Source organism: Jaculus jaculus, chromosome 1, assembly GCF_020740685.1.
Source record: "Jaculus jaculus isolate mJacJac1 chromosome 1, mJacJac1.mat.Y.cur, whole genome shotgun sequence".
Classification (NCBI taxonomy): Eukaryota; Metazoa; Chordata; class Mammalia; order Rodentia; family Dipodidae; genus Jaculus; species Jaculus jaculus.
The window spans coordinates 54,841,829-54,863,370 of record NC_059102.1 but is presented as its reverse complement, the minus strand read 5'-3'; the positions used below and the strand labels follow the sequence as shown (position 1 = coordinate 54,863,370).

The following is a 21,542-nucleotide window of genomic DNA, read 5'->3' as shown; positions in this document are numbered from 1 at the left end:
TTCTGTTCTGACTTCATGAGCTGCCATTACAGACACTTTCAGAGAGCTGTGTGAAAAATATTTGGTCACACTACATAATTTCGCCATGACTGATAACTGATAACCTGCACAAAAATTAGTTCTGAAATAAAGTGACATAATAAATTTGTATAATATAATCAAATCATCATTAATCATATGTAATCCTTTCCCTTCACTGCATTTATTAATCCTTAAAAGATTTTCCAAGAATTGTTTTATTCCAATGTTCTTCATGTGCCATCTGTCCAAGTGCATTACTTATACTCTTACCAGGTTTCACAGATGCCACTTCTTAAATCTGCAAATCTCCTCAGGAACATCATCTGGCTCCCATTACCCTACTCAAGGGAGCCCCTTGTCTTCATGGTAATGCCAGTGTCAGAGCAGATGTTCCTTATTCTCTGCCATAATTCCTTTCCTTGGTAGAATTTTTGAATCTAAATTTTGAGGTGGAAAAAAACAAACCCTCATGGCCAAAGCAATTTCTGCAAATCCTTTCTGTCTGCATGGAAACCAGTACTTGTTTCCAGTCTTCTGAAGTCTAGGTCAGAGAGGGTCTCTTTGCTTAATGAAGGGAAGGAATAAACACAGAGGCCTGGAGAGAAGTGGGAAGCTAAGGAAGTCAGACACAAAGCAGTGCAAATTGCACAAGGTTAGACTGTTTCAGTTCAGCAGTGCCTGTTCTTCATTGGATAATAAGGAGGAGAAAAATCTAATTATTTCAGGTATGTGATATTCAACTGTGACTTCCCATGAAAAATTACATGTAGATCAGAAATATTCCATGAGATTAGATCAGTATAAGTAATTAGTTTAGAGAACTCATCCGAGTTCTTTTTTAAATGTTAGAACCTGATATTTAAATTACTTTTGCTCCAGATTTACAACTTGTTCATGTTCCTTATTCACACAGCTTCAAAGTTAAAGATACATGTAGTGAGGCAAAAAAACAATATCAAGTTTGATATTGCACTGACCTGGAGTCAGAACAGGGTTCTAGAATGAGTTAAGTGCTAACTGACTTATTTGTGGAGCCGTGGGCAACTCATCTTACCTGTGTGACATGTCAGCTTATCTTTTCTTTTTTTGGCCTATGTGTATATAATATGGTGTGGGAGAGGGATATATATATGCTGTGTGTGTGTGTGTGTGTGTGTGTGTGTGTGCGCGCGCGCGCGAGCGTGCGCGCGTGCGCTCCATATACCCACCTGCAGCAGAGTACACTCACCCGCTATGGCGGCAACTGAAGGTCAGGTGTCCCATTCATCACTTCACTCTTCTTATTTGAGCCAGAGCCTCTTTACTAATACCTGAGCTTGCTGTTTTGTTTTGTTTTATTCATGAGCCCAGGCTATTCCTGGTCCCTGCTCCCTTTGCAGGATTGGTGTTGGAGGCATGTGTGGCCACACTCAGTTGTTTATGTGCGATCTGAAGATTCAAACCCAGGCAGTTTCAGACCCTTTCAGGTCTTTATGCTGACACAGGAAGCACACTTGACCACTGAGCCATCTCTCTGGCTCAGCCTCTTCACCTACAGTGAGTGATAGGTGGAACTAAATGTAATCAAAGTAGCATAGTGCCTGGTGTTTGGTACGTGTTCCCACTTTGTCTTAAACTGACTCGCATCCACTTCCAAAAAATTGAAGAACAGATTGCAAGGCTCTCTGCATCCAGTGGAGCAATGGGAGAAGTGTTGGACGTGGGTCCATATATGCTTAGAGGAACAATCTATGTAAATCAAAGTAAATATCATCTAAGAGGCACAACACCAGAGGCTGCTCATTTCGCCACCACAGTCCACTGGAAAGGGGAGTCCTTAGAGCAGAAGGGAGACTGGACTGGACAAGTCCCAGGTTCTGCCAGCTTCTCCCTCAGTGACGCAGCTGAACACATACATCTATGAGTCTTGAGATTCACCTTTCTTTCTATTTTTATTTATTTGACAGAGAGAAAGAGGGACAGAGAGACAGAGAGAGAGAGAGAATGGGCATGCTAGGGCCTCCAGCCACTATAAGCCAACTCCACATGCATGCACCACCCTGTGTATCTGGCTAACATGGGTCCTGGGGTATCAAGCCTGGGTCCTTTGGCTTTGCAGGCAAATGCCTTAACCACTAAGTCATCCCTCCAGCCTTGGGATCTTCCTTTCTAAAGAGCGGATTAAAATAGAAGGAGATGGACTAGAGAGATGGCTTAGTGGTTAAGGTCCTTGCCTGTGAAACCTAAGGATCTAGGTTTGATTCCCCAGTACCCACATAAGCCAGATGCACATGGTGAAGCATGCATCTGAAGATCCTTTGCATTGGTTAGAGGCCCTGGCCTGCCCATTCTCATTCATTCTTTCTCATAAATGAATGAATGAATGAATGAATAAATGAATGAATGAATGAATAAATAAATAAAATAATAGATGGAGAGCTCTGGCAAAGGATAATTAGCCTCCAGGTTGAAGCCCAGTGACAAGACATCAATAAGAAGCAAGGCTATTTCAATCCTCCCTCCTCCCCCATCATTTACTTTCCCCAAATTCACAGATGACTTCCACTGGGTTGGCAAAATCTCCAGCAGGCTGAGACAAACTTTGCAGTCAATTTATGCTTCCATTCATTGCACATGTCACCTCTGGTGAGGCAGGCACATCTAAAAAGGAAGAAAACAAATAATTCAATTAATTGAAGACATTAGACTAAATATATATGTGAGTAGATGATAAAAAAGTAAAACCAGCCTATTTTTTTCCCTTTACTGATAGTTGGGGAGATTGTTGGTTTTAATAAATTCTTGGTTTGGGCTAAGTACTAAGTGCCAGATGTTCATCGTAAATTCCCACTTTATAACTGCAACCTCAGCCATTTACCTGTCTTAACAGAAGTGCAGTTCTGGCAAAATTTACAAACACAATTGTTCATATCATTTGCTTTAGTTTCCCCCCTTTTACCGCCCCAAGTGTAGCCTTCCATTATTGTGACAACATATCAGCAATAACTAGTTTACAAATAGGAAAGGTCTGTATTGTTTCAGTTTGGAAGGTTCTGTCTGTACTTGTGTGGGCCCACTTTGAGTCTGTGATGAGGCAGGACACCATAGCAGGGAGTCCTGGGAGAGCAAAGCCAGTCACCTCTTGGCCAGGATGATGGAGAGAAAGGAAGATACCAATTTCCCACAATCCCCTGGAGGGTACTCCCATAGTTTTCAAGTACAAAAGTCTTTAAAGTGTTGAATATTTAGACAAGAAACAGTATGTCCATTCAGTGGAAAGAGAGGAAATTAAAAAACACAAAATTGTGAGATTAGCAGTACACTTAGTTCTTAAGGGAAAAAAATACATTTATGTAACATGTGAAAACTATTATGACAATAGTCAGCCAAGAAAAAGAAAAGATGCAATAGGAACAGCTAAGAGCAGGGCTAGAGAAACAATATCATGATTGTGGACTAATACAAGAACACTGGAGCACACTAAGAATTTATAGGCTTAGCCTGGTAAGAAGCTTTATCATAAGCCAGTAAGTCTTCAGCCAACATCAGCCTAAACAATATGAGTGAGTGTTATACTAACAGGTATAAACACCATAGCTATGATTGCCTGCCTTGATAACTAGGAAGCATAATTGAAACTGAACTCTGGGACTGAAATGGCTCTACAAATCAATGAGGGAGAGACAAATCAGTGATTTTATGTCCTAATGCATCCAGATTCAAACTTGGGCAATAAAGTTGGGTCCCTACTTCATTCTTCACATTAAAGTAAATTTCTTTTAGGCTGGAGAGATTGCTTAGTGGTTAGGGTGCTTGCTGGCAAAGCCAAAGGACCCAGGTTCAATTCCCCAGTACCCACCTAAAGCTAGCTGCACAAGGTAGCACATGCATCTGGAGTTCATTTGCAGTGGTTGGAAATCCTGGCATGCCCATATTCTCCTTTCTTTCTTTCTTCCTTCCTTCCTTCCTTCCTTCCTTTCTTTCTTTCTTTCTTTCTTTCTTTCTTTCTTTCTTTCTTTCTTTCTTTCTTTCTTTCTTCCTCCCTCTCTCTCTCCCTCCCCCTCCTCCCCCTCCTCCCCCTCCCTCCCCCTCCCTCCCTCCCTCTCTCTCTCTCTCTCTCTCTCTCTCTCTCTCTCTCTCTCTCTCTCTCATAAGTAAATAAAATATAAAGTTAACTTCTTTTTTATTATTTTTTGGTGGAAGTGGGTTTGAGACAGGGCTTCACTCTGTAGTCAAAGCTGGCCATGAAATCATTGCAATACTCTTGCCTCAGCTTCCTAAGTGCTGGGATTACAGCACAGGCCACCACACTCAGTTTTAAAATTAATTTCTGATGAGGCATTTTTAAATGTAAAAAAAAATTTTTTAAAAACAGAAAAAAGTGTTGAGTTACAGAGTGATAAAAACTTCTAAGATGACTCAGCATCTAGCCCAGGTGGACCTGGAATTCATATAGTCTCAGGCTGGCCTCAAACTCACAGTGATCTTCCTACCTCTGCTTCCAGAGTGCTGGGATTAAAGGAGTGAATGGCCATGCCCAGCCTAAAATTTTTAAAATATTTTTATTTATTTGCAAGCAGAAAGAGAGAGAGAGAATGACAACATGCCAGGGCCTTTTGCCAGTGCAAATGAACTCCAGCCAAATGAACCACTTTGTGCATCTGCCTATATGTAGTAGGTACTGAGGAATCAAACCCAGGTTATCAGGTTTTGCACTCAAGCTCCTTTAACCATCAAGCTATCTCCACAGCTCCCAAAATGAAGTTTTTACATGGGAAAAAATCTCACTAAAGCACAGACATAGAAAAAGATATAATTCATAACCAGGGAAGTATTTTCATACTATATTAAGTTCTTCTGCATATAAGTTAGAAAATGTCAACAATTCAGTGGCAGGAGGGGGGGGGAGCAAAATACAAGAACAGATAATTTCCAGAAAAATAAATACAATATTTCTTAATCACATAAAATATGTTCAATCATCTTCATAGGAAAAATAAAGGACTGAGAGTTATAGCTCATTGGCAGAACACTTGAAATGCTGGGTTCAATCCCTAGTAAATACCACAAAAACAAAACAAAATTAATGTACATTTCATTTTCACCTATAAGTTAGCAAAGTTCAAAAGTATAAAAACAGATTTTCACTCACTTAGAAACTGATAAACTTTTATGGAGAACAATTTGACACTATCAACCAAATGTACGAAAGTTCAGTTGTGTGTGTGTTTATATACATACAAGCATATGTGTGTGTGTACATGGTCATGTGTGTGATTGTGGGCACACACATGTACCAAGATGTGCATGTGGAGGTCAAAAGAAAACTTTTGAATTGCAAAGCCAATTTGTCATACAAAACAAAAACCCTCTTTGCTTCACCTATTTATTTAAGCCCATTTTGTCACATGTTCATGTCAACAACAAAACAATGACTCCTTAGGGACTGTGACTCTGTCCCCACCATGGTTCCTCCCCATGAGACAGCTGTGTCTCAGTCAGAAAAAAAAAGAAATAAAAAAGGTTTTCTGAAGCATCTCTGAAAGGTGGTGCAAGAAGTCTCCTTTTGAACACAGCTTTATACACCTCTTTCACTCAATTCTGAGATCCTAGCTTAAAACCCATTCTCATCTTCAAAGGATAGGGAGGAGAGAAAGAAAGAAGCTGAAAGGGACTTACAGACTGAGTTCAGATCAGTGCTATTAAGGAGAATCCATCCACAGGGAGAAATGTGATGGTGTGAGTGGACAAAGGAGACTGTTCACCATCTTGCAGGATCTAATGTGGAACTACATCTACTGTGAAGGAAAATGACTTGTCTTGAAGTTGTCACTGTTCATGGTGGGTCCACAGGCTGCAATCTCAGTCATTAAGGATGAAGACAGAGACATCCACATTCTATAGCTACTTCTATTGATTTTATCTCAGCATACATACTCTCAGCACTTCCCTAGGGCAAGATTGACTGACATTTTTATTAGCAATAACCTCCGCCTTCTGATAATCTGGAGATTTAAGGCCACATAATCACCCTGCATGTCACTGGGAGGAGGGGAAAGAGAGGCCCCAAATCCCTCCTAACACTTGCTTCCTCCCTATGAGCAAGATTAGAGTCCTCTGGCTCTGCTGCCTGGGTCTACATGCAACAAACAGCTCTAAGGGCACTGCACGGAGCCTGGGGCATGCTGGCCTCTTAGACAGCGCAGGCCATGTGTTCGGTCCTCCTGGTGGCAGTGGACAGGCCAGGAACCCTGGACAGCTAGGAGGAGCAAGCAAGAGGGTGTGATTCCCACAGCCATGCTGAAACAGAGCACGGAGAGGAGGCGGTCTTGGAGCTACAAGCCCTGGAACACTGCCGAGGGCGAGGATGCGTCCACCCTCGACAGCAACCAACCCCGCAGGAGCATCTGCTCCATTGGAGCGCGCTCTGGATCCCAGGCCAGCATCATACCGTGGATCGAGGGTAACTACAACTATTACATAGAGGAGGATGACGATGGTGGGGAGGAGGAGGAGGAGTGGAAGGATGACCTTGCGGAAGAGGACCAGCAGCCAGAGGAGGTCACCACCACGGCCCTACCTGGTGACCACAGTGACACTGCAATGCAGATGTCCATGCTGAAGGTGAACGTGGGCGGCCACAGCTACCAGCTGGATTACTGCGAGCTGTCCAGCTACCCCAAGACACGCCTGGGTCGTCTGGCCACCTCGACCAGCCGCAGCCGCCAGCTGGGCCTGTGCGACGACTACGAGAGCCAGACGGACGAATACTTCTTCGACCGCGACCCCGCCGTCTTCCAGCTCATCTACAACTTCTACACGTCCGGGGTGCTGCTGGTGCGCGACGAGCTGTGTCCCCGCAGCTTCCTGGAGGAGCTGGGCTACTGGGGCGTGAGGCTCAAGTACACGCCGCGCTGCTGCCGCATCTGCTTCGAGGAGCGGCGCGACGAGCTGAGCGAACAGCTCAAGATCCAGCGCGAGCTGCGCGCCCAGGCGCAGGCCGAGGAGGCCGAGGAGCTCTTCCGGGACATGCGCTTCTACGGGCCGCAGCGCCAGCGCCTCTGGAACCTCATGGAGAAGCCTTTCTCCTCGGTGGCCGCCAAGGCCATGGGGGTGGCCTCCAACCTCTTCGTCCTCATCTCCGTGGTGGCCCTGGCGCTCAACACCGTGGAGGAGATGCAGCACGAGGCGGAGCAGGGCCTGGGCGGAGGGGACCCGAGGCCCATCCTGGAGCACGTGGAGATGCTGTGCGTGGCTTTCTTCACACTCGAGTTCCTGCTGCGCCTCGCCTCCACGCCCGACCTGCGGCGCTTCTCGCGCAGCGCCCTCAACCTGGTGGACCTGGTGGCCATTCTCCCCTTCTACCTGCAGCTGCTGCTGGAATGCTTCACCAGCGAAGACCAGCGGGGTGTCAAGGGCTCGCAGCACGAGCACGACCTGGAGACCGTGGGCCGCGTGGGCAAGGTGGGCCAGGTGCTGCGCATCATGCGGCTCATGCGCATCTTCCGCATCCTCAAGCTGGCCCGCCACTCCACCGGGCTGCGTGCCTTTGGCTTCACGCTGCGCCAGTGCTACCAGCAGGTGGGCTGCCTCATGCTCTTCATCACCATGGGTATCTTCGCCTTCTCCGCCGCCGTCTACTCCGTGGAGCACGATATGCCTGGCACTAATTTTACCAGCATCCTCCATGCCTGGTGGTGGGCAGCGGTGAGTACCACGACCCTTGGGCTTTTATCCTTTGCCCCCAACCCCACAGGCACTGAGTCCCTAAGCCCAGGTCATGAGTTTTCAGCCTTCTCCTATCCTGTCTGCCTTGCATACTACAGCCTCGGACGAACAAAATATGGGTGGATGTTACAAAGTTGGAAAGACATCAACACTGTAGTCTACTAAGTAACTGACTGATTTGGTCCAGTGTATCTTCTAATCCAGATTTAACCTCAAAACCTTTTGACTGGGAGCTTGGAATGGTGTTGTAGTCTTGAGATTCCAGCACTTGGGAGGTGGAGGTAGAAAGATCGGGAGTTTACAACCATCCTGGCTAGACACAATTTAAAAGCCAGCCTGGGGTACATGAAGCCGTGCTTCAGTAAACAAACTCAAGAGTTTAAGACCATCCTGGCTAGATACAATTTGAAGGCCAGCCTGGGCTACATGAAAGCCCTGTCTCAAGAAACAAACAAACAACACACACACACACACACACACACACACACACACACACACACACGCGCGCGCGCGCGCGCGCAAGCACGTGAGCAAAAACCCAAAAATCCTTGACAGGCAGAATTTGAAAGCAGTGCTGATGATTCACTGTTAATGAGTGTGAAATGCTTCATGGTCACTATTGTGTTTATAATAATGGTCCGATTGAAACATCACAACCCTGTGAAGCAGTTATAGTCAGCATTCCTTCTGAAGATGAATAGAAATAAGCTTCAAGTTTTTGAAGGATACTATATATTTGTTACAAGAAAGGAAGATAACATTTGGCTGCAATGTCAGCCCTAACAGAAAGCCCACTTCCTCTTGCTCTAGTTAAGTCTGAGTTTGGAAAATGCATTTCATAACAAGAGGAACTGAGTAACAGAGAGCTGGGTGCTGATACTCAGCTCAAGGTAGTAGAACAGGGTTAAAAATCTAAGCCTGTGCTTCCATGGCGAGCCTGACAAGCACTGACAGGGTGAAGGAAACAGATGCTGAGGATACACAACACTTACTAAAGCAGAGATCCAGAGGCTCCTAAGAGCTCATCACTGAAGAAGACTCACCCAGTAAAGCTCAGGGAATTTTGTGGAAGAGAGACCAGAAATATTTTAAGAGCCACAGGTTGGGACGTCATACCCAGAGGCATTGCCTATCTCCCACCCCCCCACCCCCCGTAATACCTGACTGTTGCTCTCACAACACATAACCCACAATCCCATGAGGAATACTAGCAACCCCATGAGGATGGTCCCCTGTGGGATGGGAACAGGGAGGAGGGAAAATATGGTGCCAACATACTTGTATCCACACAAAGTATGTTCTTAATTAAAAATGAAAAGAAAAAAGAGAAAACTCTAAGCCTGCTCTTCCCATCCACCAGTGCCCTTTCCAGATTTAGTTCTTTATCACACCTTGTCTAATTTGTACTAATAATGCATTAATTATTCTTGTCAGTGTTATCATTGGTATTTGTGTTTTTGTGTGCCATTTGCTCAAAATACCTATATTTATGATGCCCTAAATGAGTCCCTGGAAATAAATGCTAAATAATTCTGGTTAGATCAATAAATAAACTGATAGGTGTGGGAAAGAATTGGGTGTGTTCTTTCCATGGTTTTCTTCCTTAAAGTAGATCATAATGCCTTAAAAACATTAAATGAGCAAAAAGGAAAGCAGGCATTTGCAACATTAACTTTGTATATGAACATAGTCTGGTACAACATTCAGAGAGGAGCTCAGGGCTACTAACAGTGTATTGTGATATGATGGGAGGCTCAGTCACTGGGTTCTAACCTCAGATACTCCAACAATTAACTGTGACTCTGAATAGTTAATTGTGAAACCTCACTGTATTATTCCTTCTCATTTCTACATCTCTAGAAGAGGAGTAGGTCTTATAGGGCTCTGCATTTCAATGAGTTCCTTCCCTTGAAAGCAGAAAGCTCAGGTGGTCATTAGGACTTTTGAATTTTCTTCAATGATAGGGTGACATTGGGCTTTTCTGACAGGCTAGTCAAAGGCTGTTCCTCTGCTCATATTCCAAGTGATGAAAGGTCATTGCCATAGTAGATAAACCATGTGTACAGGTGGAGCTTGTAGAGGATGATTGTCCCCAGCAAGTGGCATTTACTTTGGAGGTGACTAAAGCCCAAAGCAAAGAACAAATCCACATGCTGAAATATAATACAAAGTTTTAGAGTCAAATTTTTATCCATCCAAACATCTTAAAAGGCTATCATGTATGGGCATTGGATATAGCACACTTATAGCTACTTTAACCTACAATAATACTATTTTGACCGTATGTATATGATATAAATGTTTTTTTATGAGGATTGGTATTCATGTTTGATTTTTTACCTTTAAAATATGTCCTGAAGTTAATGCTGATTGATCTACTTATGTTCTTGAACTGATTGCTACAAAGTGACATTTTCTTTTTGTTCATTGAAATAATTTTACAAAAAATCAATATTTTCTCTATAAATTTTCCAGTACCATTCCATTTTTAATCTATGTAAAAGCATACCAATCATTGCACTAAGCAATGTTAGGGGCCAGGGCAGGAGTAGCAGGTATTATCTCTACCAGACACTTGTTGTCACAGATCAAATTTTTTCCACTTTTTTTTCAACCTTCCTCCTTTGTTCATTTAATTCTGAGAGTTATGCCAGTTATTTTGAACAATAAATGACTGATAACTTGTTACATTTTTTTTTCCTTAGCCAATATATGAACATTGTAGGAACAATTCCCCTTCATTATTTTAGGATTGCTCTGTTTTTGCAGAACAATCTAGCCCCTCTTGATATTTCTGATTATCTTTGTGGTATGCACTAAGTCTTCCATTATCATAGGACAAGTTGGATAGAACACCATCAAGATGTAGACAAGATGTCTTGTTTCTTGTATGTAGATGTAAAGTGAATAGATAAAAGATATTACAGGGCTGGAGAGATGGCTTAGCGGTTAAGCGCTTGCCTGTGAAGCCTAAGGACCCCGGTTCGAGGCTCGGTTCCCCAGGTCCCATGTTAGCCAGATGCACAAGGGGGTGCACGCGTCTGGAGTTCGTTTGCAGAGGCTGGAAGCCCTGGCGCGCCCACTCTCTCTCTCTCCCTCTATGTGTCTTTCTCTCTGTGTCTGTCGCTCTCAAATAAATCAAGAAATAAATTTAAAAAATAAATAAATAAATAAATAAACAAAAGATATTACAAATAATTTCTCATATAACATACAGAAGAATCCATTCTATTTCCTCACTGAATATCTTCAACGTGCAAATGATACTGTAAATACTGTGAATACGGAGTGATGGAGGGAAATATGGTGAAGATGTTTTCACTGTGATGCTTACATGTTAATGCAACAAGATGCATATTAAATATTTTCTGATGATGTCATGTCTTGTATAAGATAATAGAGAAGTATTTGGATGGTATGATCTCTCTTTGATGGTATAGTCAGAGAAAGCCCATAAGAGATGATATTGAGATAAATTTGAACCACAAGAACAAATTCTCTTAAATACACATAATGAAATAGACATGACAACATGCAAATTGGATGAATCCTAAAAGTGACTCTGATCCATAAGTATTTGGTTGATCATAAGTTTTTAGAAAAAAAACGGAGCACAAACCCATGATAAATGTGCATTTGTTCATTTGTAAATAGTATAAAGGTTTCTTATTATCACAATAATACATCATAAAACAGCCAGCATTCATTCATTTAGTGCATGAGAATAAAAGTAAGCAATTGAGTCTACTTTAAACTGGAAGGTTCTTCTCATTTGATGTAATTCATTCTCATGCCTGATGTATGACAATGACAACTATATGACAATGGCTCTATGAGGAGACTGGGTCACATGTCCAAACTTGCCCACAGGTGTGTCCAGGCTGGGGCAAAGGTCCTGACCATGTAAGCACTGTATGTATCATATCGCTTCTGTTCATATTTGCTCAACACATTGAGTTGATATCAGCTCAACCCAAAGCAAGTCACATGGCCTCACTCAGGTCTTCCCAAGATAGCAAAGCACCATGGAGTTATATGACAAAGACTATGTCTATAGGAAGGTATATACCTCAGAAAACACACAACCACACATTGAAATTTTCAAGATGAAGAAAAGGAAAACATGGCTGAACTTTTCTTGATGCCACTACCGAGCTGCAACCCTGGTGGACTCTGTACCTCATGTGAGTAAGATTCTCCAGCCCATTCTCCTATGTTTGGTTAATACATCCAGGATAACCCCAAATCTGACTTGCTATTTATATCAAGTATCCTACATCCTTCCTCTGTAATTCAACTCAGGGCTTTAAGAGAAATACAGTAAATTTTATTATTGTGAAGTTCCCGTACCTGCAAAAAACAAATCCCTCATGAATGCCTACATCTGCAGCTGCTCATGCTCTTGTAAGATAAACATGTCTACCAAGTCTGTCAACTGGAGGTTACTGTGAGCAGTAATGTAATAAGAAACATATGTAAAATACTCCAGTAAGTCTGTAATAAAGAGATGCTACCATATTGGACTAGTTACCACACGGAAACAATATCCTTTGATTCCAAATTCATTGTAGGGGAAATTAAAGCAGAAGAGATTCCTTCTCTGCTGGGGGGAAAGAGAGAGGCTGTGAAGCATAGAGAAGGGTCAGTAGTTCCATGTGGTAGAGTTTCGGAGCCTGCAAGCAAACAACAAGCCATGCCTGGAACAGCTCTATCCCTCTGGGTTCTCTCAGGATTTCCCCAGATTGGTAAATGCAAGTTATTGCTCAGCAAGAGCAATTAGCTCTATGATGCAGCTATAATCATTTGCCTTCTAGGTGGGGATGTTTTATAAGAAGAAAAGGCCAATTAGAGTGTCAACAGACCATTTCTTTCTGAACCTTCCACAAAGGGTGAAAGTTGTAGAAATCAAAGAGGAAACTATAGTATGAACTGCTTTCTTCTAAAATGCTCCCAAAAGGAAATTTATTTCAGCTGAGAAACCAGAGTATTATACTCCAGAGACCTGGCTCTCGTCTTTGCTTTCCTAAAGTATGTAATCATGCTCATGCAAATAGTTGGCTCTTGCAAGATCACTGGAATGTATTTTAATTGATTAATTACTTGGAGAAGGCACATTGACAAGTGAATTAGACAGGCTACCTTCTGGGGAAAAGGAAGCCAAAATGGACATTTGCTATAGGGAAACAGATGCATAGGCATCAGAAGACCAGAAGGTCAACGTAACAATGGTAGGAAAGTTGGTTCTAAATTGGGAGAAAAAAATGGGGAAATGTTACTAGAACTTAGTAGCACAGAGGGGGGCCATAGTGTAGCCATTGAAGAAGTATCTAAGATGGCAGCACCAAGTTGATGCTGGAAATGATGAGGACTGCTAAAATCATACCATCTGATTGATACTGGAAGGATACTGATGAAAGCCAGAGTCAGCAATGAAAATCTTCATAATTTCATTCCACCTCCCAGTCTCTCAAAGCTGCCTCTCCCTGGCAGAACATAAGAAGACAGAAGGTAAGAGAAACTAGGACATGTAGTCTACAGAATTCCATTTTCAGGGTTACAGAAAAGAGGACTGAAGGATGTCAGGCTTGGAAGTGAGATACTGCAGGTAATAATCTGGCACAGAAGTGTTTAAAGGTCTAACTTCTTCAGAAATAGCACAAGAGCTATAAGTGAGGCAAAAGCTCAAGGACACTAGATATTTATGGGATCCTGATTTGAGACTGCTCTCCTTTTATGTCTTTAAAGCATGCTCCTCCTATTGTTCAATATGATTTGTGTGGGACATGATCAAAGGGCAAGGGAGGTACCAAATCAGCAAAGGATGCAGGGGTCATTATCACATGCCTTTGTCATGGGTGCATCAATAGACTCCCAACTTACATCTTCAGCTTGGACACACCTCCTTCTTATTCTATCACTTGCATTCATGTTGGAACTTTAACAGACTGTACCATGTGGCTGAGGGTTATTGCTCTCATTAAGGTGGTAACCTTGTTTTACTTGAACTTTACTTGGAATTACTCTGAAGAATTGCCTTCAGTGTCTGTGACCTGTCGTTTACTTCTTTGTAATTGTGCTAAATGTTTCTCTTTAAGGCTGAATTATTTTTGTGGGAAAATGGGTTTATTTTGGCTTATAGACTCGAGGGTAAGCTCCATGATGGCAGGGGGAAATGGTAGCATGAGCAGAGGGTGGACATCACCCCCTGGCCAACATCAGCTGGACAACAGCAACAAGAGAGTGTGCCAAACACCGGTAAGGGGAAGTTGGCTATAATACCCATAAGCCCACCCCAACAATACACTCCCTCCAGGAGGTGTTAATTCCCAAATCTCTATTAGCTGGGAACCTAGCATTCAGAACACCTAAGTTTATGGGGGACACCTGAATCAAGCCACCACATTCCACCCCTGGCTCCCATAAACTGATTACCATAAATGATGTAAATTACAATGCATTCAGTTCAATTTTAAAAGTCCCCATAGTTTTTATCAATCCCAGTGATGTTCAAACATCCCCACAGTCCAAGACCTTTTAACCAATCCGTAACACCAAAAATATTTAAAAAAAAAATAATGGCACAGAATAAACATTCACACTGAAAAAGATAACACTAGGCATAGCAAATAGCTAGTCAAACAATACTGTATCTAAACAGGGCAAACATCAAACTCTGTAGCTCCAAGTCCAACAACTCTAGTCAGTGACAAGTCTCTGGAGTTCCAATCCCACCCCTCCAGCTAGGCTACTCACAGTCCTGGAAAACTTCATCTGAGGCTGGCAGCTCTCCATGGCAGCCATCTCATGGTCTCAGCATTTCTACTGGGTCTCCACTGCAATTCACAGTTCATCCTCATGGCTTCACTGGGTCTCCATGCAGGCAATCCTAAGCACACCTGCTTCACACTGCCCATGGCCATTTCCAAAACACAAGAATGTTGCATATTCAATCACCCTCTCCTGATTTGCTTATACTCCATAATGCCAGGTAGAGTGCCAATTTATTAATCTGGGGGGGGGGGGTGGGGAGATAAACCAGACTTTTGAAGAACAGGACACTCTTTCAGCATTCAGGCCCCTTCAAAAGAGTGACCCTATGCAGGTCACTGGCACAATCTCGGTGGTTGTAATCTCTCATATAATTGTAGGTGAATGGGCAGAAGTTTCAGCCTAGAAATTTTATTTCTGTGCCATGTCCCTCTGCTCACACCAGTCTGTTTCTATGCAAAGCAATGCTGCACAAGTTCTCAGGACATGGGCATAACAGCAAGTTTCTCATACAAATTGCTTCTAGCCCAGTCTAGACAAAGCTCTTTCACACCCTCACAAGCCAAACCTCACAGTCCTTCATTATTGCTACAGTCAGGTGTCCCAACTCTGACCATCAAGCTGTACTTACAGCTGTGCAAGGCATCTCTTAGGCCACATTCCTCTTGAAAATCAACTCCAAGAGGCCAAAGCAACAGAGCAGCAATCCCACTCCTCTGGTATCAACTTTACTGTTGCAGTCAGGTTTGCATTGCTGTCAGAAAACACTTGACCAAGAGCAGCTTGTGGGAAAAAGAGGTTTATTTGGCTTATAGGCCCAAGGGGAAGCTCCATGATGGCAGGGGAAAATGAGCAGAAGGTGAACATCACCTTCTCACCAACATCAGGTGGACAACAGCAACAGGAGAGTGTGCCCAAGGCTGCATTTTTGAACAGATAACAAAAAAAAAAAAACAAAACCACTAGAGTGGGGCATGGTGGCATATACATTTAATCTAAGCACTCAGGAGGCCCAAGTGGGAGGATCGCTGTAAGTTTAAGGGCAGCCTGGGATGAAAGAGTGAGTTCCAGGTCAGCCTGGGCTAGAATGAGACCCTACCTCAAAAATAAACAAAGTAGACACTAGAATTTAAGATTGATACCTAGAGTTAACTATAGAGATAGGTGCAGCCACATGTATCAAAGCCTTGCCAATGATCTTTTCAGTAAATTATGATCCAAAGAAGGAGAGTTTTCAAAAAGATGTTTAACAGGCACATTAATAAGTATCACCTTTGAAATAGACTCTTTGAAGGACATGTCCTGAGAGGTCTATTAATTTCAGGCAACAAAAAAAAAGGCTCATCTTTACCACTTCCAGGTCTTTAGGAAGAGCAGAGGTGTATTAATTATTTTTTAAAATTAGGGGCCGAAGAGAATCATTTCTATGGAGATTAGACTAAGAACTTGTCAAAGTAGGAAATAAAGGTATTGAGAGGTCAACACTACAGGAGATTTACATCTCATCCACCAAGGCTCAGTGAACATTGAGAAGAGGGGGCAAAAAGAATATTAAGAGTCACGGGATATGTAGGTGTACTTTACAGCACTGTCTTGACATGAACTGACTGGCACCCTCATAATTCTGGTGATTACCAATCCCTGTACAAGAGCAGCACAATTCTGAGACCATCAACATTTTTTATGAGAATGAAAATGAATATTGGCACTTCAGGGCCTCCAGCCACTGCAATCCAGTGTTTACCACCTTGTGCACATGTGTGACCTCACATGATTACATCACCTTGCGTATCTGGCTTCTGTGGGGCCTGGAGAGTTGAATATGGGTCCGTAGGTTTCTCAGGCAAGTGTTTTAACTGCTGAGCCATCTCTCTATCCCTGCCCATCAACATTTTGACATAGAGGATAGTGGTAGACAAGAGGAGCAAGACAACAAAACAGAGAAGGACTACCTTGAAAGAAGGGTCCTCAGGGAATGGAATGTGGGGGAGGGGACAGAAAAGTATAATGCGGTCTGGAGAGATGGATTAGCAGTTAAGGCACTTGTTTGCAAAGCCAAAGGACCCAAGTTCGATTCCCCAGGACCAATTTAAGCCAGATGTACGAGGTAGCGTATGCATTTGGAGTTTGTTTGCACTGGCTGGAGACCTGGTATTCTCATTTTCTCTCTCTCTCTCTCATAAACAAATAGAAAAAAAAGCAACAAAGTGTAATGGGATGGAACATGATCAAACTACTGTATACTCATATATTATAGTTCTCAAAAAAGAAAAATTAGGGGCTGGAGAGATGGCTTAGCGGTTAAGCGCTTGCCTGTGAAGCCTAAGGACCCCGGTTCGAGGCTCGGTTCCCCAGGTCCCACGTTAGCCAGATGCACAAAGGGGCGCACGCGTCTGGAGTTCGTTTGCAGAGGCTGGAAGCCCTGGAGCTCCCATTCTCTCTCTCTCCCTCTATCTGTCTTTCTCTCTGTCTGTCGCTCTCAAATAAATAAAAAAAAAAATTTTTTAAGAAAAAAAACAGAAAAATTAGGAGCTAAAGATATGCCTCAGAGGGTAAGAGTGCTTGCCACACAAGAAAGAAGACTAGAAAGGACCTGATTTTCCCAGAGTTCAATTTTCCTAGCACCCATGAAAATAGTTGGGCATGGCCACACATGTTTGTAACCCCAATCCTTTGGAGGACAGAAATGGGAGAATCTCTGGGGCTCTTTGGATGGCCAGTTGGAGCACAAAAAGCACCTTTGGGTCAAGTCAAAAATTCTGCCTCAAAGAAACAAGTAGGTGAATGGTAGAAAAGGATATCTGACTTTCTCCTCTGTCCTGTGTATGTATGTATGAGATATGTGCATCTGCATATGCCCCCTACATGATATAATATACACACAAAATTTTTAATGCCCTTATTTGGGGCTGGGTAGATGACTCAGGTGGTAAGAGTGCTTGCTGTGCAAGCATGAGGACCTCAGTTTGATCTCAAGTACCCACATTTAAGAAAATTGGTATGACCGTGTGTGCCTGAAGCCTCAATGCTGAGAGGGGCAGAGACATTGCCAAGGCTCCCTGGTCAACCAGTCTGAGCAAAGCACAGGCAGCTTCATGTTCAGTGAGAGACTCTGTCTTAGGGAAATAAGGTTGAAGAGCTACTGAGATGTACACTCATGTCTTCTGACCTCTGCATGCATGCATACACACATGTTCATAGACCACATATACACACACCACATATGATACACAAAAATAGCTTCATTTTCATGATCATAATTCCCAGATGCATGGACTGCTAGCTGCCAAGACAGATTGTATCTCTACTTAATTCTTTATTAAGGATTCAGGCATTCCTTGTTCAGTGAAAACTCCTAGTGTAATCCTTCTGAGGTTTCCGAGGCAAGTCTGATGCTTGTTCTCATAATACTTGGCAGGTCAGGACTTGCTGGTTAGTGAATTAGCTGCCAGGGGAAGGTCATGTTCTGGCTTTTGGGACCCTAAACTAAGGAAAATATGTAAGTTTTCAACAGAATGGTAAGTTTCCAGTATTCAGAGCGGCTGAGCCAGCCATTTTTGCTGGATATTGTGATGGATTGCAGACATTTTGGTCACATTTCCAAGCCCAGTGCCTGCTGATGTGCAGACTCCCTCTGTGAAGTCACGGATCACTCTGGGACCTTCAGGGTTTAATGCACATCTATGGAAAAGTGGTATATCCCTGTAACCTGCAGAAAAGTTCCCTACGGCTAAGGAGTTCTGAGCCCTCCTAGAGCCAAGAACAAGAAAAATATCTCACATTGAATCAAATGATCTACAAAACAGCTAAGTCTACATTTTGAACAAATCCTTGGTGATAACTCTCACACAGCATCCTAGCAGAAAATATCTTTTCTCTGGAGTGAGCTGAGATACTCAGAAATATTTATACCATATTGTATATACCAAATATTTATTCTTCTTTCTGTCAATTCTCTTTGCTTTTGACTTTTCAAAGTTCGGGGGGGGGGGGGTAAGGAAATAAAGCACAATGAAGGAAGGGGTGGGGTGAAGCAAAGCCAATGTGGGGATCAATCAAAAATTGTTAATCAGGACTCTGACTTGATTTTTTTTCCTCTGTGTCCCTCCTGCCATTCTCCCCTCCCCCATATCCTGGAGCCTTGAGTGGCTGGTTAACTGCAAGGCCTCCTGCTTGGACTTTAGGGATATTTCATGTTCTGAAATGACCCCTTTTTGCCACTTGCCTTAATATTCAACCTCTGTTAGACAGTTTTCACAGAAAATAGATTGACATAAGGTTCTGAGTGGGTGTGAGTGATGGTGTTACTAACAGATGAAAGCTGTTGGTCTGCTCACACACCTGGACAGAAGTCTGACTCCATTCTTTTCTCTTGGGTGGATGCAGACACACATGGAGACACTGAGATCAACCTAGCCTTAACTTCGTCTCTGCCTCCATTACCCTTTCCTCCAGAATGTGGGCAAAGCCAGAGGATACCCCTGCCTCCATCTCCTTCATTTAGCATTTAGTAGAGCTCGGTGGCGCTGGTTTCTGCATCCTGTGGGTCTAACCAGCACCTGGCAGTGTGTGCTCCTCCCTTCAGCTAGGACTATTCTGAAGACAGCATTCCCTGAGGCTCCCAACATGGTGTGCACTAATGCCATTGCTCCCACTGCCTGTGCCAGGCATGCCTTCAATTCCTAGAACAAGCCTATAAGATAAATGAATTATTTTCCCCATGTGTCAAAAGCAGAATCTGGCCTGGAGAGATAGCTCAGCAGTTAAGGTGCTTGCATGCAAAGCCTGATAACCTGCATTTGATTTCCCAGTTAGTACCCACATCAAGCCAGACGCACAAAGTGGTGCATGTGTCTGGAGTTCCTTTGCAATGGCAGGTGGCCTTGGCATGCCCATACTCACTGTCTTTCTATTTGTCTCTCTCTCTCTCTCTCACACACACACACACACACACACACACATATAAATAAAAAATATATTTCTAAGTAGAATCAGAGGCGGAGACCACTTAGATGATTTACGCAGTGCATAAAACTGCAGAGTAGACATGTGAACCCAAGAGTGTGGTCCAGTGTGGTCCCTATTTCCATAACCTAATCTCTGCCACCTCCCTCTGCCGCATTTGTTTCTGTTCCACTGTAGGACAAGGATGCCCTACCTCTGAGAAGATCTCTCACCAGACAGAAATGGGACAGTAAGCGCTGAGTCTCATTTAACCCAAAACAGGCGTACTTTTCCCTTTGTGGGGACTGGGTGCATCTGTGGTTCTTATCAGCATCACCAGATTTGCCCAGCTGGCTCACTTCTTTCCATTCTAATCAATCAACAACACTTGAAAGTTCAAAGAAGCCCTTGCATCATCAGAACACAGTGCTACCATTTTTGAGCCAAAGGTCAATAGTAGGGACAATAGAGTGACTCCATATGATTACTGCCACCTGTTGGCAGACTGGGACAACCCCACAGAATCCTCTGGAGTTGTGCAATGCAAGATGATTACAGCTGTTAGTAACAGTCATGACATAGAGGCTCTAGGGGACCAGAAAATGCACATGAGGAATTAAAAAGTTCCCAAGAGATGTTCCCAGGTTTTTCTCTGGCTATACTAAGTGATATCTAGTCCCATGGGGATCTGCATTTTAAAACAGAAGCTTGTTAACCCAAATAAATCTCTAGTGGAATTTAAAGCAGTGTTTCAAGAATGATGAAAAAGATTTCATTCAGGGTGAACATATTTTTGGTCAGTGAGGTCTTCCAAAAGTTCCTTCACAAAATAAGTGTATTTCTCTAGACATGTGCAATTAATGAATATTTATTTTAAAAATCAATTAAACTACATAACCACTCTGAGAAATGTTGTAATTGTCTTCCTTGCAAAGATGGGAAGACCATCATGGAGGCATTTAAACCTTGTGTGTTCCTAGTACTGTGTTTTCTTTAGTCTATACAAGAATCCTGAGAGTCCACTCAAGAGTCAGTATGCCTTTACCCAAGTCTCCCAACTGGGGAGGCTTGGAGTCTCAACTTGAATCCTATACAGTCTGGTTCTAAGGTCAAGCTGCTTTTCACACATACATGATGCAGACAATTCCAGGGAACTCTTGTCCTAGCACTGGCCCCAAGCTGTGTGGAGATGGAGACAAGGACGAGCAACCACTGATCATGTTCCACATGAGGATCTCAGCACATGTTCCCTTAAGCCTTCCTTAAAACAACTCTCTAAAGTACATGTTCCCTGTGTTGCACATAAGTGCATGTTTGAGTCACAGTCGATATTTAAACCAGTCCTACAGCTCCATAGCTTACATTCTTTCCATGGCACTGTCCTGCAGGCAGACTTTCAAAGCTGGCTCTGTGGGGAGCTTTTAAACTTCTCCCATGTACTTTAAGGACACAGGGCACTTCCCTTGATAGCTTCTCTCCCTTCTTCCTCCTCCTCAGAGCTAACAGTTCCACCCTGCCTTCTCTCCTGTACAGGTGAGCATCTCTACCGTGGGCTATGGAGACATGTGTCCAGAGACGCACCTGGGAAGGCTTTTTGCCTTCCTCTGCATTGCTTTTGGTATCATTCTCAATGGGATGCCCATTTCTATCCTCTACAACAAATTCTCCGATTACTACAGCAAGCTCAAAGCTTATGAGTACACCGCCATCCGCAGGGAGAGGGGAAAGGTGAACTTCATGCAGAGAGCCCGAAAGAAGATGGCTGAATGTTTGGCTGGAAGTAACATACAGCCCACCACAAGGCAAGAAAACTAATACTTCATAGGATGCGTGGCTGGTAGAGAGCATGAACTGTAAGGCTTCCCTGCTTCCTTATAAAAATTATGATAACAATTGGTAGCAAAGGAACATGTTCAGGTGCTGCACAAAAAGGGCATCCCATTCACAAAGTTCTACCTCTAGAAGCACACACTGGGCCCACACTCAGAATACCTCACACTACTCTGTAATCTTGTTGTATGTGTAAATGGCTCTGGCATTGGAAATGGCTCAGGAGGAGTAACATCTTGGATTTCTCTTTTAGCTTGTTGTGGCAACTAGCT

General features: G+C 43.2%; 1 protein-coding gene across 1 annotated transcript; it reads left to right on the top strand.

Moving 5' to 3' along the window:
• Positions 1-6,297: 6,297 nt before the first annotated feature.
• Kcnv2 (potassium voltage-gated channel modifier subfamily V member 2) lies at positions 6,298-21,255 on the top strand. Its single transcript, XM_004653165.1, has 2 exons — positions 6,298-7,707; positions 20,974-21,255. The coding sequence occupies exons 1-2, from the start codon at positions 6,298-6,300 to the stop codon at positions 21,253-21,255; spliced, it is 1,692 nt and encodes a 563-aa protein (XP_004653222.1).
• The last annotated feature ends 287 nt before the right edge of the window (positions 21,256-21,542 follow it).